Here is a 25571-nt window from a genome sequence, read left to right on the forward strand (position 1 = left end):
TATGCTGCTTGTGTTGTTCTGTTCCAGCATGTGCTCGCACACTTTGTCTGGGGCATTGGGGTGTTAATGGATTACTGAAAGGTGTTGACTCAGGTGTGTGTGTGTGTGTGTGTGTGTGTGTGAGAGAGAGGGTGGTACAGTGCTCAAAGTGTGCTGGGATCTAGTTCAGTCTCCAGTTCCCGTTTGTCTCTCATGCTCCCTCTGCCACTCTGCTGTGATCTGTCTCCTGTTCTCTCAGTCTTGCTTCAGCCTGTCCTCTTTTTCTTCCTCACCCCTGCGCATTAGTTGGCAGCATTTACCGTTCACCGCCTTTCTCTCTTTGCGATGTCTTCTTTTTGCATTGCTTAACAGTCACTTACCCTCAACATGGATATCGGAGGACTCACAACCGTGGTAGCAAATTCTGCTTACATCAATGCTCGTGGAAGCATCGATGGCTCTAATCCAGCAGCAGCTCGGGATAAAAAGTACCACTCTCGCCTCAAATTGCCCCACATCACTGTGTGCGAGGGTCTGAAGGACACCCTAGATTTATCCTTTGACTCAGTCTGTGTTGAACAGCCAATTGGCAAACGTCTCTTTAGGGAATTCTTGGACGCAAACAAAGCGTATCACGGGGCATGTCGCTTGTGGAAAGACATCGAGGACTATGACCTGGCAGAGGACTCTGAAAGGGCAAAAAAAGCTTCGAAGTTAGTTCAGCGTTACATGGACCCCTCTGCCAAACACTTCTGCCCATTCCTCAGTGAGGACATCATAACGAAGGTGAAAGAATCCCTCGAGGCTGTAGGTGATGATTTGTTCTCTGCAGCGCTGGCCAAGACTTTGGACTATCTGCACGAGGCCCCCTACACTTTCTTCCTGGAGAGCATGTACCTGAAGAGGTTCCTGCAGTGGAAATGGCTGGAGATGCAGCCCATGGATGAAGACTGGTTCCTCGATTTCCGTGTGCTGGGGAAAGGTGGGTTTGGAGAGGTGTCTGCCTGTCAGATGAAAGCCACGGGAAAACTGTACGCCTGTAAGAAACTCAACAAGAAGAGGCTGAAGAAGAGGAAAGGCTACGAGGTGAGAGAATTAATGTCATTTGCTCGATGCTCATTTACTGAACATGCCTTTGGCTTTTTGCCTCCCCCAGTGGTGGAAGAAAACCATTTTAAATGGGGGCAAAATCACAGCATCGAAATACTTTGTGAGAAAACATTTATCAACAACGTAGAAGATCTCATCAGGCAGAGTATTTCCTCTAACAGGATTATAATTATTCATACATTTATATAATAACATGGCTTTCATAATGCAGCTCCTATCTGGGGATATTTGAACTACTACCCGAGTAACTGCCACGACTAACACAACACACTGACATAATCATGCATAATTCATCTGTTCATTCTTTTTTGTATTATCTGAAGTAAAAGTTACTGCAAACTACTAGTAAACAAGGTAAAACGAACAAAACATACTTCAGACCCTAATGAGCTTTTGCAGATTTATAATATCTGTTTCAGCTGGATGGTAATAAATATATTTAAAAATGAAATGGCTTTCTCTCCATATAATGAGATGTGGAAATTGGAAGTGTGATCAGGAGATATTTTATTTTGTATTCTCACAATCAGTTATCATTGATTAATCATTTACCATTGTTGAATCTGTTGACAGTATAATCTTTTAATTACATCTGTGTTACTTTGAGCAAATATTAATGCACACTGACTGTTTATATAAAGTTGTTGCACGTTAGAGCAGTCACACCATTTAGACCCACCAGTCCTGTTGGGCCTGGGAGGCCTGCGTGTGGTTCTGCACGTACGCCGGCCTGTAACTACATGCACGCACTTATGTAACACACACGCACGTTCACCTACACACTTAGTAATAATAGGAGGGTCATCTGAGGACAGTTTTTCTGATAAATACACTTTCACAAAATGCACAATGTAATACACACTTGTTTTTCTTTTAAGAGTAGCAGTTGATGTCTATATAAGGGAGAACTTTGGGATAGGCGGGGAATTGTTATCATTTGAGATCATTTCCAGTAAAGATCCAACTGTGATGTCATAAAGGCAATATAAGGAGACTGATGCTTCAGTTGACGAGAGGATTCGATTGCAAATTGTCTTTTCCCACTCTTGTGCACAGAGTGTAATAAAGATCACTATTTTTGACACCTACTTCGACTTGGGCTTGCTTTCTTCTCTTCCCTAACTCGAACGAACCTTAACAACCTGGTGCCGAAACTCCGGGTGGGGAGGAGTTGCAACCTGCAGCTCGTCGGGGAAGGTGACAAAGGGGGCAAGGGCCAGCAGCCTATCTGAGTGACGCCAGGCGACATAAGAAAAGGTGAGTGCCACCTGTTGATTTTTATCCAAAGGCGCTATATTGGAAGTTAAAACTAAATTTAATTAAATAATATTCACTCAGTCTGGGCTTCTGGCGTTGGTCCATAGTGATCTTGACTAATTAGTTTTAAAATAGGGCATAGTAGTCTGACTAAATTCATTGTTGTTCATTTTGGGGGTGAATTTTGAGTTAAGAAGTTATGTGTTTAAGTTAATACGGTTTAAGGTGTGTGGAAACAAATAAATACGGTTTAAGAGGTTTATCTGTGGGTTGACTGGGATGCCAGCCAGTCAATCGGTAGTGTAGGGATAATTTGGTTTTGATTGAGTAGCAAAAACGCGGTTTTGGGTCTCAGGTAATTAAACTGGAGGGCAGGGTACCCACAGTGAGGCTTTTAAAATAAGTAAATTTAATTTAGGACTGGGGCGCGGCCCCTAGGAATGCAGTTGTTCAGCGTTTTGGCAGACGCCACATGCAACGGACGCGTTGTTATGTTTAAGCTCGGTTTTGGCCTACCGGGGGAATGTTGGGACGCCCTTAATGGCCAGGCATTCTAGGAGTGAGTGTCTTATACTGCATTAATTGGCAGGTAGAGTCGCGGACCGGCTGCCTCCTATTTAAACGTCAGGAGCTTGTGAACTTTAAGTAAAGCCAAAAGCGTGATCTGGGATATTTCACGCCGCTGGTGGAGATCCGGGTGTCCGGGCGGGGAAGCAGTTTTAAAGTACTAGAACTTAGTAATGAGGCCGTTTTCAAGGCGGCGTACTTGAAACGTGTAATTGATCAGCAAGAGCGAGGCTCTGGGCTGAAAGATGCTTTTAAATTAGTCAAAAATTTAGCAACACCAGCAGAGAAATAGAGAAGTGAGATAAAGTTGTTCTGGCATATGGTGTTTTTTAGGAATTTGAGCGCTATCGGGAGGGCGTTCCCGAGGTGTGTATTGACCAGCAAGGCGAGGCCTGGGCTATAGGTGCTTTTAAATTAGTCAAAAAAGTTAGGAGTAACCTCTTCTGGTATATGACGTCTATGGGGCCCGTGTATACTGTATATAAATTATTCGTGTGTCTGTGCATTTAAAAGTGTAAATTGTATAAACTGTCTTGTGTTGTTGAACTTTTTCTGTGTGGATTCAGAGTGTGTGAAAAAACGAAAACGCCTTTCTCTTCTCTCGCTCTCAGGGAACAGAGAGTGTGTGTGTATCTCTCCCAGAGGGGAGGGGTTGTGTGGTGCGGCGCAGTAGCGGGCACACGCGCGCGAGTACGAGCGGAGTGTGTGTGTGTACAGCGGCGGCCCTATTTCTCCCTTTCTGTCCTTCTGAGCTTCTTTTCGTTAGGTGAAGGGGGGTCTCAGAAGTATGGTTGAAAGATTTCAGTATATTAAATAAACTAAACCTTGTAGTTTTGTGTTGGTGATTTCCTAATGTGATTATGGTTTAATAGAATTCCATGAGTAATGATCCCTTGTGTAAAACTCCAGTAAGGTAGGATGCGGGGATAAATATCTTGACAAAATTTGAGAACTTTGGGTGATTGCTGGGAGATTTTTAGTTGGGTCGTATTTCTTTCTCTACCTGGAAAAGGCAGAGATCTGTGCTCTATTTGATGTTGTGTAAATAAAGCTTTTAAAAGTTGGTTGAGTCTCTCGTATAAGGAGGGAAAACGGTGCGTAGTAGATTGTTTGGATTATTCTTGTATGTGAAAACTTTGTAGTTGTTAGGGAAGTGAATGTGAGAGTGAATTTTCGCTGGCTTTGCGTGCTTAAAACTGTTATATTAGACGTTTGTCAAGCTTTGAGCTTGAAAGGAGGATTAGAGAGTGTGTGTGTGTGTCTGTGGGCGGTCTCTCTCTCTCAGGCTGGAGCCTAGCGGAAGTTCGGCTTGACCAGCTTGTGAGATTCTGACTGCCGAAAGGAAAATACAACGAGGCAACCCCTAGGGGAGGAGCCTAAGACCGGCCATTTTGGTAAGGTAAGTGAGGTCAAAAAGCAAAATGGCTGAAGAGGAAAAGGCGACCCCTGGAGGGGGAAAGAGATACAAGCCACTGAAGGAGCAAATACAGGAATTGAAGAAAGCCATTAAAATGACTGAAGGGACGTCTTCAAAAGAGATTGCCCGTCAGTGTCAGGATTTAGAAAAAGAAGTGAAGGAATTATGTGAAAATCAACAGAAGACATTGGAGGACAGAATCCCTCTCCACTCCCTCTTTCAACGACAAGGGGAGAAATGTGAAGAGAGAATCAAGGAGCTTGAAGAGGAATCTTTAGGACGTTTCCAGGGGAGAAAAATAAAGGCTGAAAAGAAACTTATGATGGAAAAACAAAGTAAGTATTGTAAGCTTATGATTATCTCCCAAGGTGTTTCCCACTGGATGCAAGAGGAAGTGAACGACATCCAGCCAGCCTTAAAGAAGGAAGCTGAGGCTGAGGGAAAGCTATATCCCAGCCTGAAGGACTTCCTGAGTGGCCCACCCCCACCTTATATTTGTCCAGTGGTGGCTCTGGAGGGTGGTACTATGTGGGGGCCGGAAGGAAAAACAGGAAAAGTGACAGGTGGAATTGTCAACTTACAGGAGAATCCTCCATCATCGACATCTGCTCCAGCCACAGTGGAGGCAGACACAGGAGTAGTGCAGCCACAATCAGGGGTACCTGCACAGAAAGCGATGCAGTCCCAATCAGCGGCAGCTGCATCAGAGGTAAGTCAGCCTCACCCAGTTGCTGGGACATCACAAGGAATTACTACACGGGGGTTGATCTTGATTCCTCCCGCTCTTTTTAGCCCAGATAGAGCTACAGAAGAAGCTCAACCTGTGGCGTCTACAAGTACCGGACAGGTGACAATGCAACAGCCCAGCCAGGAAAATCCATCTCAGGAGGTCTGGACTTCAGAGGAAGACTCACCTTCAATGCAGTATCAGAAGGCGCCATCAAAGGCGACCCGAAAAACTAATCAGAGGTCAACGGTTGATGAGTCTGAGAAAGAACAGTGGCAAGGCCACGTTTTTGGAAAAGAATCTGACAATCGGGAGGCTGTGATACAACTGGAACGCCTCTTGAGAAAATTGGAGGAGGAAGGCGTAGCAACACCACGTAGCGTGGCACAAACACTTTATGCCTTGGAAAAGGACTTGGCGGCCTCAGTAGAAAGCAACACACGAAAATCTAGAGAAGTGTCAAACCTGCAAAGGGGAGGATTTGCCCCAAAGTTTCAGACTCCCACGGGAAGGACGACCCTTCGCTCTGGGAGGGTTCTGGAGGAACCAAGAGATAAAAGACTGTCCATCTTTGAGAAGAACCAGAGGAAGACTGTTGCATTGCCAACTGAAGAAGGGCAGGGTGACACAGAGGAGGAATTATCCCTCACAATGCCTTTATTGAAGGGAGGAAGGGGTGAACCAGTCTACCACCCCTACAATATCAGAGATCTTGAGGCTCTGGTGAAGCAGCTGCCCCCAATCACGGAGGGAGGAGCCGCTTGGTTGAGGAGACTAGGAAGTCTTACAGAAGGAGAGGAATTGGCTCTGGGAGATTTCCGAGCTATCGGTGGGAGGACCTTCAGAGGAGGAGGCCTCGCAGATGTAGAAGAGATAGCAAGAACTGTATGCCAACCAAACGACGTCCCCTATGCAAGGGTGCGAAATGCTCTCTCTGACGCAGTGCGTGAGAAGTATCCGACTCATAACATGGGCACTACACCTAGGATTGTTTGGACCCCAGAACATTCCCCTAGAGAGTATATGGAGCATGCAAAAGAACAGTGGATTCTTCAAACTGGTGAACATCCTGGGCAGAATGGTGAACCAAGGGCGTGGTTCCGATCTGCAGTATTAGCAGGTCTCCCAGAACGAGTAAGAACAGATTTACAAAAGAATCCTGATTTTGCGGTGGCGGATTCAGCAAAATGGGAGAGGCACATTATACATCGACTTGAGCTGGAGAAAGACGAGGTGAACAAGAAAAAACAGGAGCTGGAGGAGGCGCAAGCGCAGTTAGTGAAATTGAAATTGGCAGAGGCGAGAGAAAAATCAAACGAAAAGAAAAAGGAAACCAAAGATGGACCTAAGAAGATGCTGGTGGCGCAGCCACGGGGCGATCCGGGGCCTGATTGGCCAGATTTGAATCCGGTTCTGTACCCTGATGACCGATGGCCCGCCAATGAATTCCCAAGGCAAGGAAGACCCGCGGGGAATTGGGGGGCTACTAGGTCGCTGAGGGGACGTGGTGGATCCCAAAGGGGAGGTGGACCAAGGGGCCGTGGTCTGGGGGGACCTATGCTGGACCCGAATGTATGCCGAAGGTGTGGAGGACGAGGACATTGGGCTCGTAATTGTCCTACGCCATGGCTACCAGAAACAGCTTATTCATCATCACCCCAGGCACAGGGAACTTTTCGAGGCAGAGTGGGCCAGACAAGGGGACATCAAGCTCCAAACCCAGGCATGGCGCCAGCGGCTCAGTATCCCCTGGGATACTGGGGCGGAGAGGAGGAGCTGTACTGACGGGACCCACAGAGGCCAGACAACATGGGAGTGGCAGATCCTATGTTGTCAATGAGTGTGGAAGGGGATGAAATGACCTTCCTTGTGGACACTGGGGCTACCTATTCAACACTGAAACAAAAACCAAACAGTGCCACACTTTCCAACCATGTGGTCAGTGTTGTTGGGTTTTCTGGGGTACCAATGACGCTGCCAACAACCAATCCAGCCCTGACGGTGCTGGGAAAACAGACATTAAAGCACAGCTATGTGGTGTCTCCCCATGTGCCTGTGAACTTGATGGGCAGGGATCTGCTCATTAAATTGGGGGCCACCATCATGTGTTCAGCTGATGGACTAACAGTGACACTTCCAGGAGGAAAAGAGTTTCCGTGCCTGGGGACATTTTCAAAGAACCAGTACTTGCTGAAAGACTGTGAACAAACGACCGCTGACATCTATTGGGGTCGTGTGGTGGAAGAAGGCATACTAAGACAATATCAGTTGTGGAAACCTTGGATTATGGCCTTGGCAGTCTTCTCTCCCCCCAGGGATCCGTTCCATGTCACCCTCTATTATGATAGAAATGATGATGAAATTTACAGGGACCTGTTCCAGTCTGACCTTGAAGGCCAGACTTGGAATGTGTGTTCTCAAAACATCTATGTCGGTCCGGAGGGCGTCGCGGCAGCAGTAAAATTAATCGACGAACAACGGCCTTGGTTCAAAATGGGACCTGATTCAGTGCCCCATATAACATTGGCGGTCCATGAGAGTCATCAGGCGAAGGAGCTGGGGACGATGGTCAAAAGAGCCCTCGAGGAACCGGGCTGGCAAGCTACTCAGATTCCAGACGTTTGGTACTCGCCAAAATGCAAAATTTATCGTATCACTTGTCAATCAGAGGACACAGTGATGTTGGAGCATCAACAAATCTCAAGAATTCATGGGAGAGAAAGAACAGACCATGCGGATGCAGTTGCCGCACTTGCGACTCTTCCTGACACTTTGTGGTCAGCAGGGCCTACGGATGTGGGCCAGGCCACGTGTTCGCCTGTTTTGTTCCAGCTGAAGTCTGAAACGCCAATTTGGAAACCACAGTATAGGCAAAAGAGAGAAGCTGAGGAGGGAATTGCAGAAACTATTGAGGGGCTATTGAAAGTAGGGGTGCTTGAGCCCTCTCAATCCTACTGGAATACTCCTATTTTGCCAGTAGAGAAGCATGGGACAGGAAAGTACAGAATGGCACATGACTTAAGAGCCATCAATGCCATTTTACGTACTGACACGGTGCCAGTCCCAAACCCATACACAGCCTTGACGGCATTAACACCAGACCAGAAGTGGTTTACATGTATTGATTTAGCGAATGCATTTTTCTGTCTCCCATTGCATGAGTCTCTGAGGGACATTTTTTCATTCACATATGGGGGACAACAGTACAGATACACAAGGTTGCCACAAGGGTTTGCACTTTCCCCTGGCATTTTCAACCAAGTGTTGAAAGAAGCTTTATCGCCATGCCATCTCCCAGAGGGGTGTTCACTAGTGCAATATGTTGATGATTTGCTCATTGCAGCTCCGTCTGCTTCGGCATGCACGGCAGCTTCACTTACCATACTGAAGAGACTCGCTGAGTGCGGTTTCAAGGTCAGTAAAGAAAAGTTGCAGTTGGTCCGGCCAGAAGTAACATTTCTGGGCCGTGTCATTGCTCACAAATCAGTGGGTCTGCTAAACACTCATCGTGATCAGATTTTGACACATCCAAGACCGCGTACGGTTAAGGAGTTGCTCTCATTCTTGGGGTTAACAGGATACAGCCGGCACTTCATTCCAAATTATGCAGGCAAAACAGCCCTGTTGAGGGATTTGGTAAAAACGGCAGGTGTCAGAAATCTTAAGGCTGAACTGCCATGGACATCGGCCACTGAGTCGGCATTTATTGCATTAAAACAGGACTTATCCAGATCGGCTGATCTTGCTATCCCTAATTACGAACAACCCTTCTATCTTGATGTTTCTGAAACACACGGGATAGCTAATGGGGTGTTGTTTCAGAAAAAAGGGGGAGGAAGAGATGTACTTATGTACGTCAGCATCAGGCTGAATTCATTAGAGACAAGGCACCCGAGATGCACTCAGCATGCCATTGGGGTGTCAAAAATTATACAAAAGACAGCACATATAGTGAGGGACCATCCGTTGAAGGTGCTGACCACCCACAGTGTGGTGGCATATGTTAACTCACAAGCCTTCACCATGACACCTCTTACACAACAGAGAGTGTGTAGAGTTTTAGACGCTCCTAACTTGACCTTCACACATGAAGGAATTAACATGGCAGATTTAATGGAGTCAGGAGGAGAACCTCATGACTGCGCAAAGAGAGCTGAAGTGGACGAGAAGATAAGAGAAGACTTGAAAGCAGAACCTCTGACAGGAGCTGAAGATTGGTTCACTGATGGATGCTGCTACAGGGATGATGAAGGATTAAAAGCAGGCTACGCGGTAGTTTGCAGAAAAGGGGCTGCATTTGAAGTGAAGGAGGCTGGAAGACTTGAAGGGCAGCAGTCAGCCCAAAGAGCAGAAGTAATTGCTCTAAGTCGAGCTTTGAGACTTGCAAAAGGAAAAAGAGTCAACATTTACACGGACTCAGCTTATGCTTTTGGAGCAGCTCATGTGGAGCTCGCCCAATGGAGAAGAGCAGGATTCAGGACAGCAGATAACGCACCAATCTGCCACAAAAAGGAAATGGAGGAACTTGAGCAGGCCTTGGGAGATCCAGAGGAGGTGAGCATCATAAAATGCAAAGGCCACTCCTCAGGGACCAGCCTGATGGCCAGAGGAAATCAGGAAGCCGATCGAGCTGCCAAAGAGGCAGCGGGTTATAAAGCATCACGACAGATGGTACAAATAACGGTGGAAGAAGAATCAGGAGTTAACATGCTAGAGGAGGCCAGGAAGGCCCAAGGGGAGGCTGCCCCAGAAGAGAAGGGGATCTGGAAGAGTCGAGGAGCCTGGGAAGAAGGAGGTCTCTGGCGAGGACCTGACGGTCGACCAGTGTTGACAGCCAACTTGGCAAAACAGAAGATTGCCGAAGCGCACGGCCTTGGACATGTAGGTGTCGCCCAGATGGGGAGACATCTGTGCCATTGGTGGCATCCCTTTTTGAAGGATATGATCAAGGAAAAGGCTAGGACGTGTCTGATCTGTGGGAAGCACAATCCAAAGCCAGTGATTAAACCAGAGGCAGGTAAGTTCCCCATTCCAGAAAGACCAGGTGAAGAGATTGTCATTGACTTCACTGACATGATTGATCCAGGTCCAGGAGGAGTTCGATATCTACTGGTAAGTGTAGATGCTTTGACGGGTTGGCCTGAGGCATGGCCTACCAAGAGGGAGGATGCAAAAAGTGTGATTAAGTGTTTAATCAATCATTACATCCCCCGGCATGGTTTCCCTAAGCGGATTAGGTCCGACAATGGGACTCATTTCAAAAACAAAGATTTGGCAGAGGTAGAACAGAAGCTGGGGTTACAACATAGATTTGGCACAGTATATCACCCCCAGTCGCAGGGAAAGGTAGAAAGAATGAATCTAAACCTGAAGAATAAAATTGCTAAGATTTCAGCTCACACGGGGCTAAATTGGGTAGCGGCCCTGCCAGTTGCATTGATGATAATAAGATGTTGTGTTAATCAATCCACAGGTTTCACACCATATGAGCTGTTGACAGGACGACAGTTTCCAGGTCCTTGGACAACAGTTCCGGCGGAAGAAAGTGTAAAAAGTAATAGAAAACATATTGAATGTTGGAAAGAATTAAAAGCTCTTGTGTCTAGTTTCACACAACAGGTTGGAGAAGGGGTGAAAGCGGAGGACAGGTCCATCCCCGATGCCAAGGCGGTGTGGCTGAAGGTCATTAAGCGAAAGTGGAGAGACCCAAGGTGGACCGGACCTTTCGAAGTAATTGCCCGAACCACCAGTGCTGTCCGTCTAAAGGGGAAAGGGGAGACCTGGTTCCATTGGTCTCAGTGTGCAGTCGCGGACGAGAGTTTGTTGGAGCTGGCTTCCACCCAATCGACGCAGGAGGGAACATAGAGCCAGAATAATACTCGTTCCCCCTGTGCTACGGTCCTCCTCAGTAGTCTACCTGAGTGAGGCGGACAAAGGAGAGGAGCGTCACGCGCCAAGGAGGAATCCAGTACAGGCTCTAGTCTAAAGTATTTGATAGTTTGAAGGAATCGTAATAGTTTTGTATGTTACTCGCATATTTTTATACTCATAACCTTATATTCTTTTTGTAACCTTATCTTTTTAGTATAGAGTAAAAGTAAACGAGCCTGGGAACAGTCATCATGAAATTGTGGGAAAATTGGAAAATAACGGGGTTGTTGGGGTTAATAAGTGTTATAACGTGTTTCTTTGTTTTTTGGCAGACAGGTGAATTGCCCAGACACAGAGGTCTATCCGCCCCTGAGCCCGAACCGATCAAATCGTCGAAAAAAGTCAAGCGTGCGGTCGGTTCAGGTGGGAATGATGGGTGTCTCAAAGCCAGTGGCGGAGTCGAGTTTGGGTATGTTAATGGATCCACAACAGCGTTCACATTTGATTTGTGTGAGGTAATTAAATGCTCGGGTGACGGGAATAGCTGGAGAACATATAATGTGTGGGTTTGTTATCATCCAATGATGTGTTACCCTAAGTCGGTGTGGGGCCCATCATGGGATAGTGACATCCACACTTACGTAACGGATCAGTGGTGTTCTTGGCAGGATGTGGTCGCGTGGACAGGAGTAGGATGGCAGCCAACGGTGCCACCGGCCCTTGAAGGAATAGCTATTCAGAGAGATTATTCTGTTACAAATAACCCTATTACTCTTTCCCTAGGACCATGGAGTGAACTCCCTGAACCTGGGTTTGATGGAGGTGCGTTTTATTTAGTAGTAGGGGTAGATAAAGTAGGGACAGATCCATTCGGGTTAATTCGGGTGAATTTATTTAATCCCAGGTCTAAACCGCTGGGAAATGACTCAGCACTGAATCTCACGGTGCAAACAGATCCCGTAGAGACACTTATTTACAAGGATCCAGAAGAAAAATGGTTTGTTGCCACTGATTATACTAGGTTAAAACCTCAGGAGTTGATAGAGCGTGCCACAGGTTTTGGAGATAGGAATCTTTGGTTAGATTGGGTGGCTCAAAATGCTAAGGAGCAGAAAGTGGTTGATTGTGTTGCTTGTGCTACCGCTCGACCACATTTGTTTACTGAACCCGCTCCTCTGTATCCAGAGGATGAGTGGGGATATAATTGCATGTTGAGATTAACTAGAGAGGCGGTGGACACAGGTAACTGCACCACTTTGTCAGGTTTATATCCGCCAATTGATAAACGCACACAACCAGGTTCATTCACACCAAAACGAGATAATTATACATGTTTTGAGTTTTCTACAGACAGAGTGAGATTTAGGCTAGGAAGGATTAATCCAAGCTGGTGTCAGAGGACAATCACAGGTAGGACTACCAATGATGTAAGTGACCCAAGCACAATTATAGGCACCTGGGCGAGAGGTGGGCTATATTATTATTGTGGGGAGTACACCCTTTTGGTGCAGGTTCCCTTGGGGAGTGTGGGAACGTGTGCTTTGGTGCGCCTAGCTGCACCTTTGATGCTCATAGGCAGTAGGCTAGAGACAATTCCACAGCAAGGTGCGAATGTGTCTACAGCCAGACGGAGGAGAGCCACAGGAGCTATCCACAAGTATGATCCAAGACGGGACTCGCCAACCTGGATAGACTCAATAGGAGTTCCCCGAGGAGTTCCAGATGAGTATAAGTTAGTTGATCAGATAGCGGCCGGGTTTGAAAGTGTGTTTCTGTGGGTGACTCCAAATAAAAATGTTGATCGCATTAATTATGTTCATTATAATGTGTTGAGACTCTCTAATCTCACCAGGGACGCGGTGGAAGGTCTTGCAGAACAATTAGGTCCGACGTCGTTAATGGGAATCCAAAATCGCATGGCGCTGGACATGTTATTGGCCGAGAAGGGAGGCGTTTGCGCGATGTTCGGAGATTTATGTTGCACCTTTATTCCCAACAATACAGCTCCGGACGGAACGGTCACGCGGGCGTTGGAGAATTTGAAAGCGTTATCTAGAACCATGCATGAGCAATCAGGCGTGAACTCGAGGCTGGGAGACTGGTTCACATCTGTTTTTGGGCAATACAAGGGATTGTTTATGTCTGCCATGTTTTCTCTTCTAGTTTTTCTAGGTTTGTTGCTGATTGGGTGTTGTCTCATTCCTCTGGTGAGGCAGGTGTTGGGTAATCTGGTGAGCAGGGCCATAGCTTCTGGTTCAGCTGGGTCAGCTGGTCCGGAACATATGATGCCGTTGCGAGAAGCCGCCTGGACGGAGGAGTGACACAATATCTCTAAATGTTGGCCTTTTTTCAAAAGGCCAAAGAGGAGGAGTGTGATCAGGAGATATTTTATTTTGTATTCTCACAATCAGTTATCATTGATTAATCATTTACCATTGTTGAATCTGTTGACAGTATAATCTTTTAATTACATCTGTGTTACTTTGAGCAAATATTAATGCACACTGACTGTTTATATAAAGTTGTTGCACGTTAGAGCAGTCACACCATTTAGACCCACCAGTCCTGTTGGGCCTGGGAGGCCTGCGTGTGGTTCTGCACGTACGCCGGCCTGTAACTACATGCACGCACTTATGTAACACACACGCACGTTCACCTACACACTTAGTAATAATAGGAGGGTCATCTGAGGACAGTTTTTCTGATAAATACACTTTCACAAAATGCACAATGTAATACACACTTGTTTTTCTTTTAAGAGTAGCAGTTGATGTCTATATAAGGGAGAACTTTGGGATAGGCGGGGAATTGTTATCATTTGAGATCATTTCCAGTAAAGATCCAACTGTGATGTCATAAAGGCAATATAAGGAGACTGATGCTTCAGTTGACGAGAGGATTCGATTGCAAATTGTCTTTTCCCACTCTTGTGCACAGAGTGTAATAAAGATCACTATTTTTGACACCTACTTCGACTTGGGCTTGCTTTCTTCTCTTCCCTAACTCGAACGAACCTTAACAGAAGCTCTAAGGGAGAAATTTTATAACAACCTAAAAGTAGAATTAGTTTTGACCGTATCAGTTATTTATTTTATCACTGTGTAATGAGTGGCATCCTTTGGATTTATACTTTGGAGTAAGTGCCTTCCACTGAGCAGGGCTGCAATGGTGCTAATCATCTTTGTCCCTGCCTCTGTCTCATTTGGCTTTAGCCTGCAGTATTAAACACTGAGACAGGGATAGAGTGATTACTGGGAGCTTTATGGAAAAGCTCTTCTGAAGGGAACTCCTTGGCGCTGTTGCATTTTGCCCTTGTCCGAGGTCATTCTCTGAAGTGTATACCTGAACCTCTCCTCCAAATGGCACACACAATGAGACAAACATTACAGTTTGGTTCAACCTGAGCAACGAAACATCCATTTAGTTTCACATTGTTATTCTTAATTTAAAAGATGGCATGTGAGCATTTTTCAAAGTTCTTTCCTATTTGTTTCCTGTAGGGGGCGTTGGTGGAGAAATGTATTCTTGAGAAGGTTCACAGTCGCTTCATTGTGTCGCTGGCATACGCCTTTCAGACAAAGGAGGAGCTTTGTCTGGTCATGACCATCATGAATGGAGGAGATCTCAAGTAACTTTGTTTTGAAGCATGAACATCTGGCTGTAGCACACACCCCTTAACCCTTATTAGCATGTTGTTGCTTTAGTTGCAGCCTAAACTTCTATAATCTTTAAGTATCTCCTTTGCCAGCGAAGCAAAGGTTATTACAGAGATGTTGAAGTCCGCTGTAATGTGCTGGAAATGACATTCACCCAGATGTGTCAGTGTTCATCTGCAGACTTAGTGTAACAAGTGCAGAGTCAGATTATGCACAATTTCAGCTAAAATATAAAGTATTTGCCTTTTTAGCTCAGATTACTTAGAAAGCAAGACAATAGATTTTTTTTTTCTTATTTAAAGCAAACATCCTTTAATCCTAGAAAATCAAATTTTAATGCTTACAGTCTGCACACGTAGAACCAGCAGCGTATGGGCATGCTTAAGATGTAAAACACTGCAAATGTGTGCATATTGAAGGTCTTTAATAATTAGCCTTGGCTTATCTGTTCCCTGTAGGTACCATGTTTACCTGGTGGATGAAAACAACCCAGGGTTTGATGAGCCTCGAGCCTGTTTTTACCTTGCCCAGATCATCCAGGGCTTGGAGCACCTCCACCAGAAAAGAATCATCTACCGAGATCTCAAACCAGAAAATGTGCTGCTTGATAATGACGGTAATACATTATAATCACATTTTTGGAGAATAATATGATTATGAGCTAATAATATATGTTTTTTTAAATCACAACAGGGAATGTACGTATATCTGACTTGGGTCTTGCTGTGGAACTAAAAGAAGGCAAAACCATGACAAAAGGCTATGCTGGGACTCCAGGTGGGTCTCATCTGCACCCACTGAGAAATCTGTATGCAGGTTCACGTTTAAGGGTAATCTTGCAGGTTTAATTTTTAATTGTAGCTCATCTTGTCGTTGTTTTTATTTTTATTTTTTGCAGGTTACATGGCACCAGAGATGCTAAAGGGAGAAAAGTACGACTCCTCCGTTGACTACTTCACTCTTGGAGTGACTTTATATGAGTTCGTGGCTGCTAAGAATCCGTTCAGAAACAGAGGAGAGAAGGTGAGAGTCTAAACTGCAGGTGGTACTTTCTGTGCAAAGAAAGCAGACAGAGGAAAGAAGAGGTTTAGAAGCTGTTGATCTTCTTCTCAGGTGGAACGTGAGGAGATGAAAGAGCGTATGCTAACTCAGGTGGTGACCTACACTGACAGCTTTAGTGAGCATGCAAAGTCGTTGTGTGATGGGCTGCTGGCCAAGGAGGTGGATCAGAGGATGGGTTTTAAGAATGGATGCTGTGACGAAATCAGAGCACATCCATTTTTCAGCGGTATTAACTGGAGGAAACTGAACGCAGGTAACCTTTCGATATTTGCTCAAGATCTTTTTGATTTAGGAAAAAGTTTGAAGCCACTAACCATTTAATGTGGTGCTTAATTCAAATTTGTCACTTTATTTCAGGAATTCTACCTCCTCCTTTTGTCCCTGACCCCAAAGTGGTGTATGCTAAAAGTCTGGATGACGTCGGGGCATTCTCCTCTGTGAAGGGGGTGGCATTGGAAGATCCTGATAAGAACTTTTTTGACGAGTTCTCCACGGGCAACATCTCCATTCCTTGGCAAGAGGAGATGATCGAGATGGGAATTTACGGAGAGCTCAACGTTTGGGGCCCTGAAGGCACCATCCCCAACGATCTCCGCAGGGAGTCCATACTAGAGCAGCCAAAGTCATCGACGTGTTGCTTATCTTAGAGTCACTAACACGCGTGAACTGCACAGACTTTCGTTTCTTTAGAGCATGCGGCATGAAGACACCATGAGAGACACCAGTCGGTTCTGAACTTTGTGATCGCACACTGAAAAAGTTTATGTCGACATGGGAACAGCAAGAATAGACTGGAGGCGGACTTCCAGCCTGAAATGAACTTGATCATAGATTTAGGTGTTGAAAAATTCCAAATTGCTGACATCTGTCATCTATTGTCCCTTCAGTCTTCTGCCCCTCATCTCCTTTCACCATCAACCTGCTCACTTACTTCTCTTTATATGTATATGTGATGAATTATTGTAAAGCTTTTAGATTTAAAATGCATTAAAAAAAATCCCATTTTGGAGCCAGGGTTTAGTGATGTGTTATCTTTGGTGCTAAGTGACAGTTACATGTTGACCATGTAAGAGCTGCATATCTGCTCCTGTAGGGTTCATGCCACTTAATAGAAGGTGTCTTTTTTTCTTAGTGTTTAATACATACTAAATGCTAACACATCAGAGATGCAAAGTCTCGTGCCTGTGGAACTCTTTTTCTTAAGGGGTTTATTTCATGGGTTTTGATGACTTTCGATGGTTTTATGACTATTCCAGCGCAGAGTCACTTTGATAAGTTTATGTAGTCTAGATAGTGTGAGACAAATATGAGTATAGGATGAATGTTTACGGTAAAATTATTTATTTTCAAGAACTGTCGGACTGAAGTTGAAATATCAAATATTTGGGACAAAACACCCCAAATCTGGCAAATAAAATAGCTTATTGAAACTTGAGTCAGGAACTTCATTTCTGCTTAATGATGGTTATAGCACTGTCCAGGAATGTAAGCACAGATCAGAACCAGGCGTGGAATATCTTTCATAACCTTTGACATCACTGGAAGCTCCCACTCCTAAAGCCTCCTTGTCACTCCTTTGCCATGGCTTTATAAATCCTGATCTCCTGCTGCGGCAGCTCGGTCAGCAACGTGGTGTTAAAATGGCTCTTAAAGCACTCTGTGAACCTCAGGTCTGACTGGAACCGGATCTTGTTGGCCCACAGCAGCGTTGTTTGACTTCCTGGTGGGCAAAAGTGACGCATAGTTTTCAACAGTTCTTCAATGCAGTCGTGGTGATAGACCACATCAGCTGCGAGCACGAAGTCGTAGTGGTATGATGCATAGGGGAAGTCTCGATCCAGGTCCTGACCCCAGGAGAGAGCAACCACTTGAGGGGTGTAGCGGCAGCGGCCCCTGGTGTTTCGCAGCAGGTTGAAGGTCAGGTTAGATAATATGTCTGGCAGATCTGTTGCCGTCACCCAAGCACCTGGCAAAAAGTGGGTTGAAACGCAAAACAACAGAGACATCAAAACATAATGATTATTTTTTTTAATTTTGTAATTATTGTGCATTTTGTTATGGAAGCTTGTTTCCCCCTCTAAAAAAAAGAAAACTATTCCTAACTGGCAGTCAAAACTTCAAGTTATTTTCTCAATTTGGTAAATATATTTTTTTAAATAAAAGCAACAATTCTTAACTTGTGGATAACAAAAAACTAAACTAAATATAAACTTACAGGCTGCTTTGAGTTTTTCACTAATTATAGTTTCTGCTGAACCAGTAGCAAAATGATTTACTCTAATTGTAAGGAATTTTGGTGAGCAAGCTGAAGTTGCATCGTTTTTGTTTTATTTATTTATTTTTTCCAAGTTTTTTACTTTAAATTCAATCATTTTATTTTATTGGGAATAAATGAAACCTTTGTTTCCACTCTGGGCTTAATGGAGGGGCTTATGGATAACAGCATCAATCCAGTGATCGCTGTATCCATAATATATCTAAGTTACAACCCCTCTGTTGTATGCAGTACAGGAGAACTATGTGGGAGGATGGTCGTTGTGCTTTAACAATGAATTCCAGTGTTTTTAGTTGCGTCATGACTTTTCCCGCGAGTTCCATCACCAAGCTGAAATGTAACTTTTGCATAAAAGCAGAAATATGAAATATTCAGTGCACACATTATGCGCGAGTGGGAATTAACCCTTTATGGATTTTTCTTTGTCTTAAAGCCAAGAATATCACCACTTAACTAAGTCCTAAGCAGAGATGGGCAGTAACGCGTAACTTGTAAATAATTACTTTTGAAAATAAGTAATCAGTAAAGTAACGGGATTACTTTTTGGGGGGAAGTAATCAGTAATTAGTTACCGATTACTTTTTTTAAGTAACTTGACCAACACTGGTCCTAAGTAACAAATATAAACTAGTGTATTGCCAGTTTATTAGGATGCATCATTTATTCTTAAATGAATGTGTTCCCAACATCAAATCTAAAAGATTAAAGGTAAAGTTTCATACATGCAGCACATGCACAACTGCATTATCAAAATGCACTTACCAAGCAGACTTGCTACAATAGAAGCTAAGCCAGTCCCAGCTCCAATCTCAAGTACTGCTTTGTCCATCAGGTTCACTTGTTGCTGGTTGTTCTCCAAGAACTGGCACAAAGCTATTGCCTACAAAAATAAAATTCTTGTCACATTTGCAACACATTTTCAAAATGAGCCAATGCCCACGGCAGCCCCTTACCCCAGGCCAGATCAGAGCACCGTACGTATCCATGGACTCTCGGATGCTGATGTCATGACCGGCAAAATGAAAAGACTCGTTTCCCCGAGCGTAATAAACACTCGGCTCCCAGAGGTTCCTCCTGCTCAGAGCCTCTTTTGCCATCACCCTCTGGTCTGTCAGTACTGCATGAGCAGAGCGTGACATGAAGAGACAGGTTATACTAACAAATTAGCAAAGTTCAGTTAAAAAAAAAAAACGAATTATACTTGCCTGACATGCAAAAACTAGACTTGTACATAAGAGATACAGTTTGAATATACCTTTAATAGCAGTTCCCTCCTCCTCCACCTCCTTATCATCTTCCCTTTTCTTTCCAGGAGGCTTTTGTCTTACTGGCTGGCTGAGTGCAGATGATCTCTCCATAAGCATCTTAAATTAAAGTTCCCATCATGGGTCAAGAAAAAGAAGAAAAAGAAAAAAACCCAAAACAAAATTATTATTATTATTATTATTTTTTAAAAAAGGCCCCTTTATGTAACGATTGTTCATTTGAATCTCAGTAAAAGTTGGAATGGATTCAGAGTGGACTGGATTTAGTCCGCTAGTCTCTTTGGCTGCCACTGGACTGCGAACTGGAGCCCAGAAACACAGCTGGTTAAATCCTGAGGTCAACAAGCCACAGTCATGGATACAGAGCACACTGTGTTTACCTCAGATGAAAAGCACACTCAGATAAATTCCAGTGCAAAGACTAAAGTTACATTGCCGTCCTGGGAAAAGCAAAGCATATGTTGGATCAGAAAGCACTGCACATTTTATACTGTGCTTTACTACTGCCATATATGAGCTACTGTGTAGAGGTCTGGGGAAACACATACAAAAGTAACACACAAACAATAACTATAATACAGAAAAGGGCCATTAGATTAATAAATAATGTAGGGTACAGGGACCATACAAATGCACTCTTTGTCAAAATGCAAGCTATTAAATTCCAAGACTTGGTGAAGCTTAAAACAGCGCAAATAATGTATAAAGTCAGAAATAAATTGCTTCCCAAAGAAATCTGTAAATTGTTCATAGAAAGAGAAGGTGGGTATAACTTAAGAGGGAGATGGAATTTAAAAATACAAAGTGCTAGAACAACTTTAAGAACTATGTCAATCTCAATTGCAGGAGTTAAATTATGGAACAGTCTAACAGAAGAAATAAAAGACAGTCAAAACATAAAACAGTTTAAAGTAAAATATAAAAACCTAATTTTAAATAAGTATAAGAATGAAGAAAACGGGGTTAATCCAGGACGGTAATGTTGCTGGTAATGGTGTTGCGGTTCTTTTTTGGTTGTTTTTTTGTTTTGTTTTGGTTTGTTGTTATTCCATAACTTGTGTATCTGCAAATATACACATTCTGTATTTTTCATATGAAAGAAACTATACTGTGGTGGGGCTTGCTAATTTCTTGTTTTTGATTTATGTATGTTATGTTTTGTTTTACTTCATATGTTTATATGTTTCATATGTTGTTTGTTTAATTTAAGACAAAAAAAATTAAATGAATGAGAGGTAAAACTTGAGGGGGTAGGGACAAATAAGTAAATACTTCAGCCTACTCCTTTTCAAACAAATAATGGAATGATATTTTGTAATGATTGTGAAGGCACATGTTTGAAATGTTTGAAATAAAAATGAACTGAACTGAACTGAACTGAACATTTATACAATTTTATAAAATAATTAGCGTCATTTTAAGAATTTTCAAACGAAATATATTCTTAATAAAATAGAAATAGTTTGCAAGAAGATGTGAAACCTACCAGTAGGAAGTATGCCCCGTGTGTTTTCTTGTTGTGTGTCTGCACTTGCCTCTGTGTGCTCTGAGTTTATACACAGAGCATCGTCTGTGACACACCCCTGAGTAAAGCTGGGGTCTGCTAACATAGTTTCCCCCTCCCAGTAGACTTTATTATATACGCTTTTATAGAATTGCATCCTGTTATCCTGTTTCAGCACTAAGATTTACTGCAGTGAGCTACTTGTTTATTCTCTCCTGTCATCATTAATGCATCACACATCTGTCTTTAGGTAGGTTACAGGTAAAGCTATGGGGACATGTAAATATTTGAAAACAAAATGTTTTCACAGTGAGCCCAATTTGCATATTCATATCAATCATGACAGGGCTCTCAGCCAAACTGTATGAGGCTTTGCAGAGTGGGTGCAACCTGGCATGTCCAAAGATTAGGTTAATTTCTAATGTGCTCAAAGTATAGATCCAGTCTCAGTGTCCAGTCTTAACATTACTTATATGGTTAGCAGTAGTGAGTGAGTTCGTGAGCTCAAAATAGTCGAGCACTTAGTGACAAACGCTACATGTCAGTTTGTGAAATTTCTTCCTAACACTCCTCTGGCATTAACGTCACCACAAACTTGGTGAGCTGGAAACTTCAGGTGCATTCAAGCCTTAAATCACCACCAATGTATAGCATGCAGCCTGTGGACTCTGGAGCAGTGGAAACATGCTCTGTGGACTGTCAGATCCTCTGTCTAGAAGTTCAGTGGATCAGTCTTGGTTTAATGAATCCCAGATGAACTAAACTGTGGTTTTGTGGAGGAGGGATAAGGCTATGGGGCTGTTTTTCTAATTAATCACTAATCTTACAGGACTATCCAGAATATATATACTGTATATTGCAAAATAAAGAACCAAAAGTTGTCAGTGGGGGGGATGATGTTAATGTTTCAGCTTATCAGAGCATTTCGGACAATTCTCAGTTTGGGAAATCCCCTTCAAAAAGCAAGGCATGGTTGGAGGAGCCTGGTGTGAAAGAACTTGACTGGCCCACGAAGAGCTCTGACCTCAGTCCCATCAAACACTTTCGGGATGAGCAGAGAGAGCCAGGTCCTCTCGTCCAGCACAGGTATCTAACCTCACCAATAATTTTCTGGATGAATGGCAAAAATTGTCACAGAAACACTGGTAACACTGGTAACTGGACTTCTTTAGGACATTTCACCTCTCATGGATTGTCTTCTGTTTTCAAGCTCTTAAGACCACCATGATCTAGATGACTGAAAACCTGCTGAAAAGGGGGGGACCAACCAACTGCATTTGGCAGATTAAGTTTTTGTCAATCGCATCATTTTGCTCTCTTTTACAGTAACTTTATTGTTGAGAAGCCCGGTTTCTTCTTTCCGTTGCTTCTCCATCAGTCAGTCAGTGTGTAAACACTCACTAGTCATCTTTTGGTTCCTACTACACACCTGTGAAGTTTTGTAAATGCACAGTCGGGACTCAGATGGATTCTGTACACAAATGACAGACAGTTAATCACTTGCTCAAGAACTTAGAGCCTCCTTTACTCTGTGGGTCAGAGCAGAGACTCACAGAATGGAGACAGAAACAGCTAGCCCGATGCGTTGATGATAATATGCAGAATAAGCTGCAAGATTCGTTGCTTGAGAAAAAGTAAGAATACAATGTGATTTGGTCTAGGCCATACTTACAAAGCAGTAGAAGTGTCTTGCTTTGCAGATTAGATTAAAAACTTAAAGTATGGATGATTTCTCATTTCAAATATTCACAAGTTTGATTGTCTTTTGTCTTCCACTTGCCTATTGATCAATTAACCACCGCTTCCTGTACCAAAGCCAAGGTGAAAGGTAACCCCCCCCCTCCCAAAAACGAACAAGTTAAATTTCACAAAAACTAATTTAAGTGGTGGAGCAAATAAGAACCCGTTCATTTTGGTGCTGCTCCGATTTGTTTGCTTAACACTGCAAGGATGGAGGGCTGTGCTTTCTGAGTGGCCTTTTACTTTATGTATGTTTTCTCCATCCATCCTGTTTGGATGTCTTTCACAGCTACTATAGGGCGAGAGGCAGGGCGCACCTTGGACAGGTCACCAAGCTGATGCAGGGCTAACACAGAGAGACAGACAGCCATTCACACTCACACCTATGGGCAATCTAGATTCACCACTTAACCTAATCCTACTAACTGCATGTCTTTGGACTGTAGGAGGAAGCCGGAGTACCCGGACAAAACATACAAACTCCATGCAGAAGCCCACAGCCAGTGGGCACAACAGTGCTAACAACGTTGCCACCGTGCTACCTCCTTTACATTTTCTCAGCATTTTAAAATAACGGAATTCTGATAAAAAATATAAAGTGGATCCATTACATCAAGGTCCATTACTATTCGGAGGTAAATCAGATTTGAGTACAAAAATGTAACATGCTGACTTACTTTCATTTATTCTAATGGTATACACTTTATTAACTTTATCAAACCACTGGTTTACTCACAAAAGGTTCTCAAAATTGAAAGCCTTCAAAAATGAAAATACATTGTAAAATACTGCTTTAGTTTTGTGGATATATATTCATATATTTTGCTAAAATCTAGTGATGTTATCTGGCAGTTTAGAAATGTCATTCAGAGCAAAACAAACAGGATGCTTAATTCTGTAATTTGTTTATGTGGAACTGACATGATGAACACCGATGAATTTAGTACACAGATTAGTGCTGGTATGCATCATCTCTATAAAAGGGAGTGCTGTAAACACTGCTCAGAGTCTGTTTTTGTCGTAGCGGTGGAGTCCAGGCTGACCATGGATACAGGGGTATTCACTGTACCAAGTAGCTGTAAGCCGGGCTGTAGAGCTTTAGGTGGGAGGATTCACAGCCTTGCATGAGTGTACACTCAGAGCGGCCAGGAAACAGCTGGTTGTGCCGCATGAGGTTAGAAAATGACTTGAACTGACAGACGGTAACAACCAACACTCAGTCACTGTCATCTAAACAGCAACACAGGTAATGAGTCAAAGTATTTGGAGCTTTCCATCACAGCAGGGCGGCATTATGTCGCCCAACCCACTGGATTTAATTTATTAATCACTACTGATGAAATTCAGTGTGTATAGCTGCCTCCTAATGATGATAAACCATAGCCGATAATGTACTCAGTCTGTTATGAAGCCACACAATGCTTGGCAAAGCTTTAGGAGATAGCTCTCTATTAATAGATCGAAGATACACATTCAACTGGGATCTCTTAATTCCAGGGAAAGCCATTTTTCCTGGTGGGGAACAAAAGAGAATTACCAAGGCTCAGCCTTCAAAAGATAGCTCATGCAATGCTGAGCTGAATCTTTTTGAATATTGATAATAGTGTGTGAGTATGGTGGCGGACCGGTCAGCAAATATAAGAGAAGGATAAAGAGCTGCCAGTCATCACCTTAGGGTTGGTAATCCTCACCTCCGCGTCTAAAGGTCAGGAAAAGGTTGTGTAGGCCAGCGGAAAATGAGTCACCATCACACACAGCAGCACGTGAGCTGCAGCGGGCTTACAGTAGCCACGTGTGCAGCGTGATTGTGTGAATACATCACTTAATGGGCGCTAAGCTCCCTGTTATTTTAAAGGGTGTAGTTAAGAATGATACTCACTGTGTCTGGATGCCTCTGTGACAGAAAAACGTAATCAAACGTTTAAGCAGACAGAAATGATGCAGGTATTGAATTTGGAATTTGGAATCTGAATGTGAACAGCTTTTATCCCCCTGAAAGATTCTGGGCACAAGAACAAATCGCTCTCTTAGGGTCTTCATGGGGTGCTGAGGTTGCCATATATGGGGCCTTGGATGTGCTGGAGGTTCATTTAAACCTCATTCTCACTTTGCAATGCTGCCTTGACTGACGGCAGTCAAATAGAGCATCTCGTAACAGTCGATGTTGTGTGACTGTCCTGCATTCAGTCGTGCGTTTGAAAGGTCTGAGTTCTTCAGCTTTGTTGAAAAATTCTTATTCAGTTTTATGGTCATTATCAAGGATGTATTTTTGGATTCTGGATAGGGTTATGCATGTCTCTACATTGCAAGCAGTGGCTTTGGCTTACAGTTGGTCTTCTGCTAATTGGGAGGTTGGTGGTTTAATCCCTCGCTGCTCCAATCTGCATGCCAAAGCATCTGCGGGCAAGATACTGAAACCCCAGTTGCTCCTGATGCATTCACTGTGTGTGAGTGTGTGAATGTTAGATTGTGTGTTTGAATGAGTGTGTGTCAATAGGGGAATGACTCATATTTGAGCACTCAAGTACTGAAGAAAAGCCCCATTTACAGCTTTAACATTTGTGAGATTCATTGCAAGACTGTGGCATTAGTATTAATTCATTTGGCACATAAACTCACAGCTGTCTTGAGTCACATTTTCAGGGATTTTATTAAAGTGTCCAGAGTATACAAAAAGTATTTATTGGTTTCTGCATTTGACAGACAAAAAAGTGTGCGAAATCCCCAAACCTCCACATAAAAACTGCTTTTACTTATCAGGGCTTCTAGTCAAATTTTCAGGTTTTTCTACTTCAAAAACACTTTTTTTCATAGTAATATTGTATTCATTATTAATAATGTAGCAACAAACAGCACAATGTAGATATTTTTATTACGTTTTTTGTGTAAACTTCTTATATAAGTATATGAAATGTGTCTTAGAGAGTTGACTGTGGATTCAGCATTGTGATGGAAAGATTTTGGTCCATACTGAGATGACAGCATCACACAGTTGCTGCAGATTTGTCAGCTGCACATCCATGATGTGAATCTCTCGTTCCGCTGCACGTGAAAACTCCTCTGTTGGACTGACGTGTGGTGACTGTTGAGGCCATTTGAGTACAGTGAACTCATTCTCATATTTAAGAAACCAGTCCGAAA

General features: G+C 43.5%; 2 protein-coding genes across 2 annotated transcripts; one reads left to right on the top strand and one right to left on the bottom strand.

Annotated features, from left to right (window-relative positions):
* The first annotated feature begins 366 nt into the window (after positions 1-366).
* LOC146616006 (rhodopsin kinase GRK1-like) lies at positions 367-16348 on the top strand. Its single transcript, XM_085375031.1, has 7 exons — positions 367-1065; positions 14429-14556; positions 15043-15200; positions 15278-15361; positions 15483-15607; positions 15698-15899; positions 16004-16348. Exons 1-7 carry the CDS (start codon positions 367-369, stop codon positions 16291-16293), a joined length of 1686 nt encoding a protein of 561 aa, XP_085231157.1. The 3' UTR covers positions 16294-16348.
* Positions 16349-17214: 866 nt separating this feature from the next.
* On the bottom strand, positions 17215-19285 carry mettl21cb (methyltransferase 21C, AARS1 lysine b). Its single transcript, XM_085374713.1, has 4 exons — positions 19177-19285; positions 18875-19038; positions 18684-18801; positions 17215-17612 (listed from the first exon to the last, which is right to left on the bottom strand). Exons 1-4 carry the CDS (start codon positions 19283-19285, stop codon positions 17215-17217), a joined length of 789 nt encoding a protein of 262 aa, XP_085230839.1.
* Positions 19286-25571: the final 6286 nt, after the last annotated feature.

This window comes from Diplotaxodon limnothrissa, linkage group LG16 (assembly GCF_057381915.1).
Source record: "Diplotaxodon limnothrissa isolate DT_005_m linkage group LG16, D_limnothrissa_male_GT1.1, whole genome shotgun sequence".
Taxonomy (NCBI): Eukaryota; Metazoa; Chordata; class Actinopteri; order Cichliformes; family Cichlidae; genus Diplotaxodon; species Diplotaxodon limnothrissa.

Excerpts from the sequence above, each read along its gene's own strand:
- LOC146616006 (XM_085375031.1), top strand. The coding sequence starts at position 367 with ATGGATATCGGAGGACTCACAACCGTGGTAGCAAATTCTGCTTACATC. Across the intron at positions 1,066-14,428 it reads AGAAGAGGAAAGGCTACGAG|GGGGCGTTGGTGGAGAAATG; the intron begins GTGAGAGAATTA and ends TGTTTCCTGTAG. Across the intron at positions 15,201-15,277 it reads TGTGCTGCTTGATAATGACG|GGAATGTACGTATATCTGAC; the intron begins GTAATACATTAT and ends AAATCACAACAG.
- mettl21cb (XM_085374713.1), bottom strand. The coding sequence starts at position 19,285 with ATGCTTATGGAGAGATCATCTGCACTCAGCCAGCCAGTAAGACAAAAG. Across the intron at positions 19,039-19,176 it reads GGAGGGAACTGCTATTAAAG|TACTGACAGACCAGAGGGTG; the intron begins GTATATTCAAAC and ends CTGCTCATGCAG. Across the intron at positions 18,802-18,874 it reads GTGCTCTGATCTGGCCTGGG|GCAATAGCTTTGTGCCAGTT; the intron begins GTAAGGGGCTGC and ends TTATTTTTGTAG.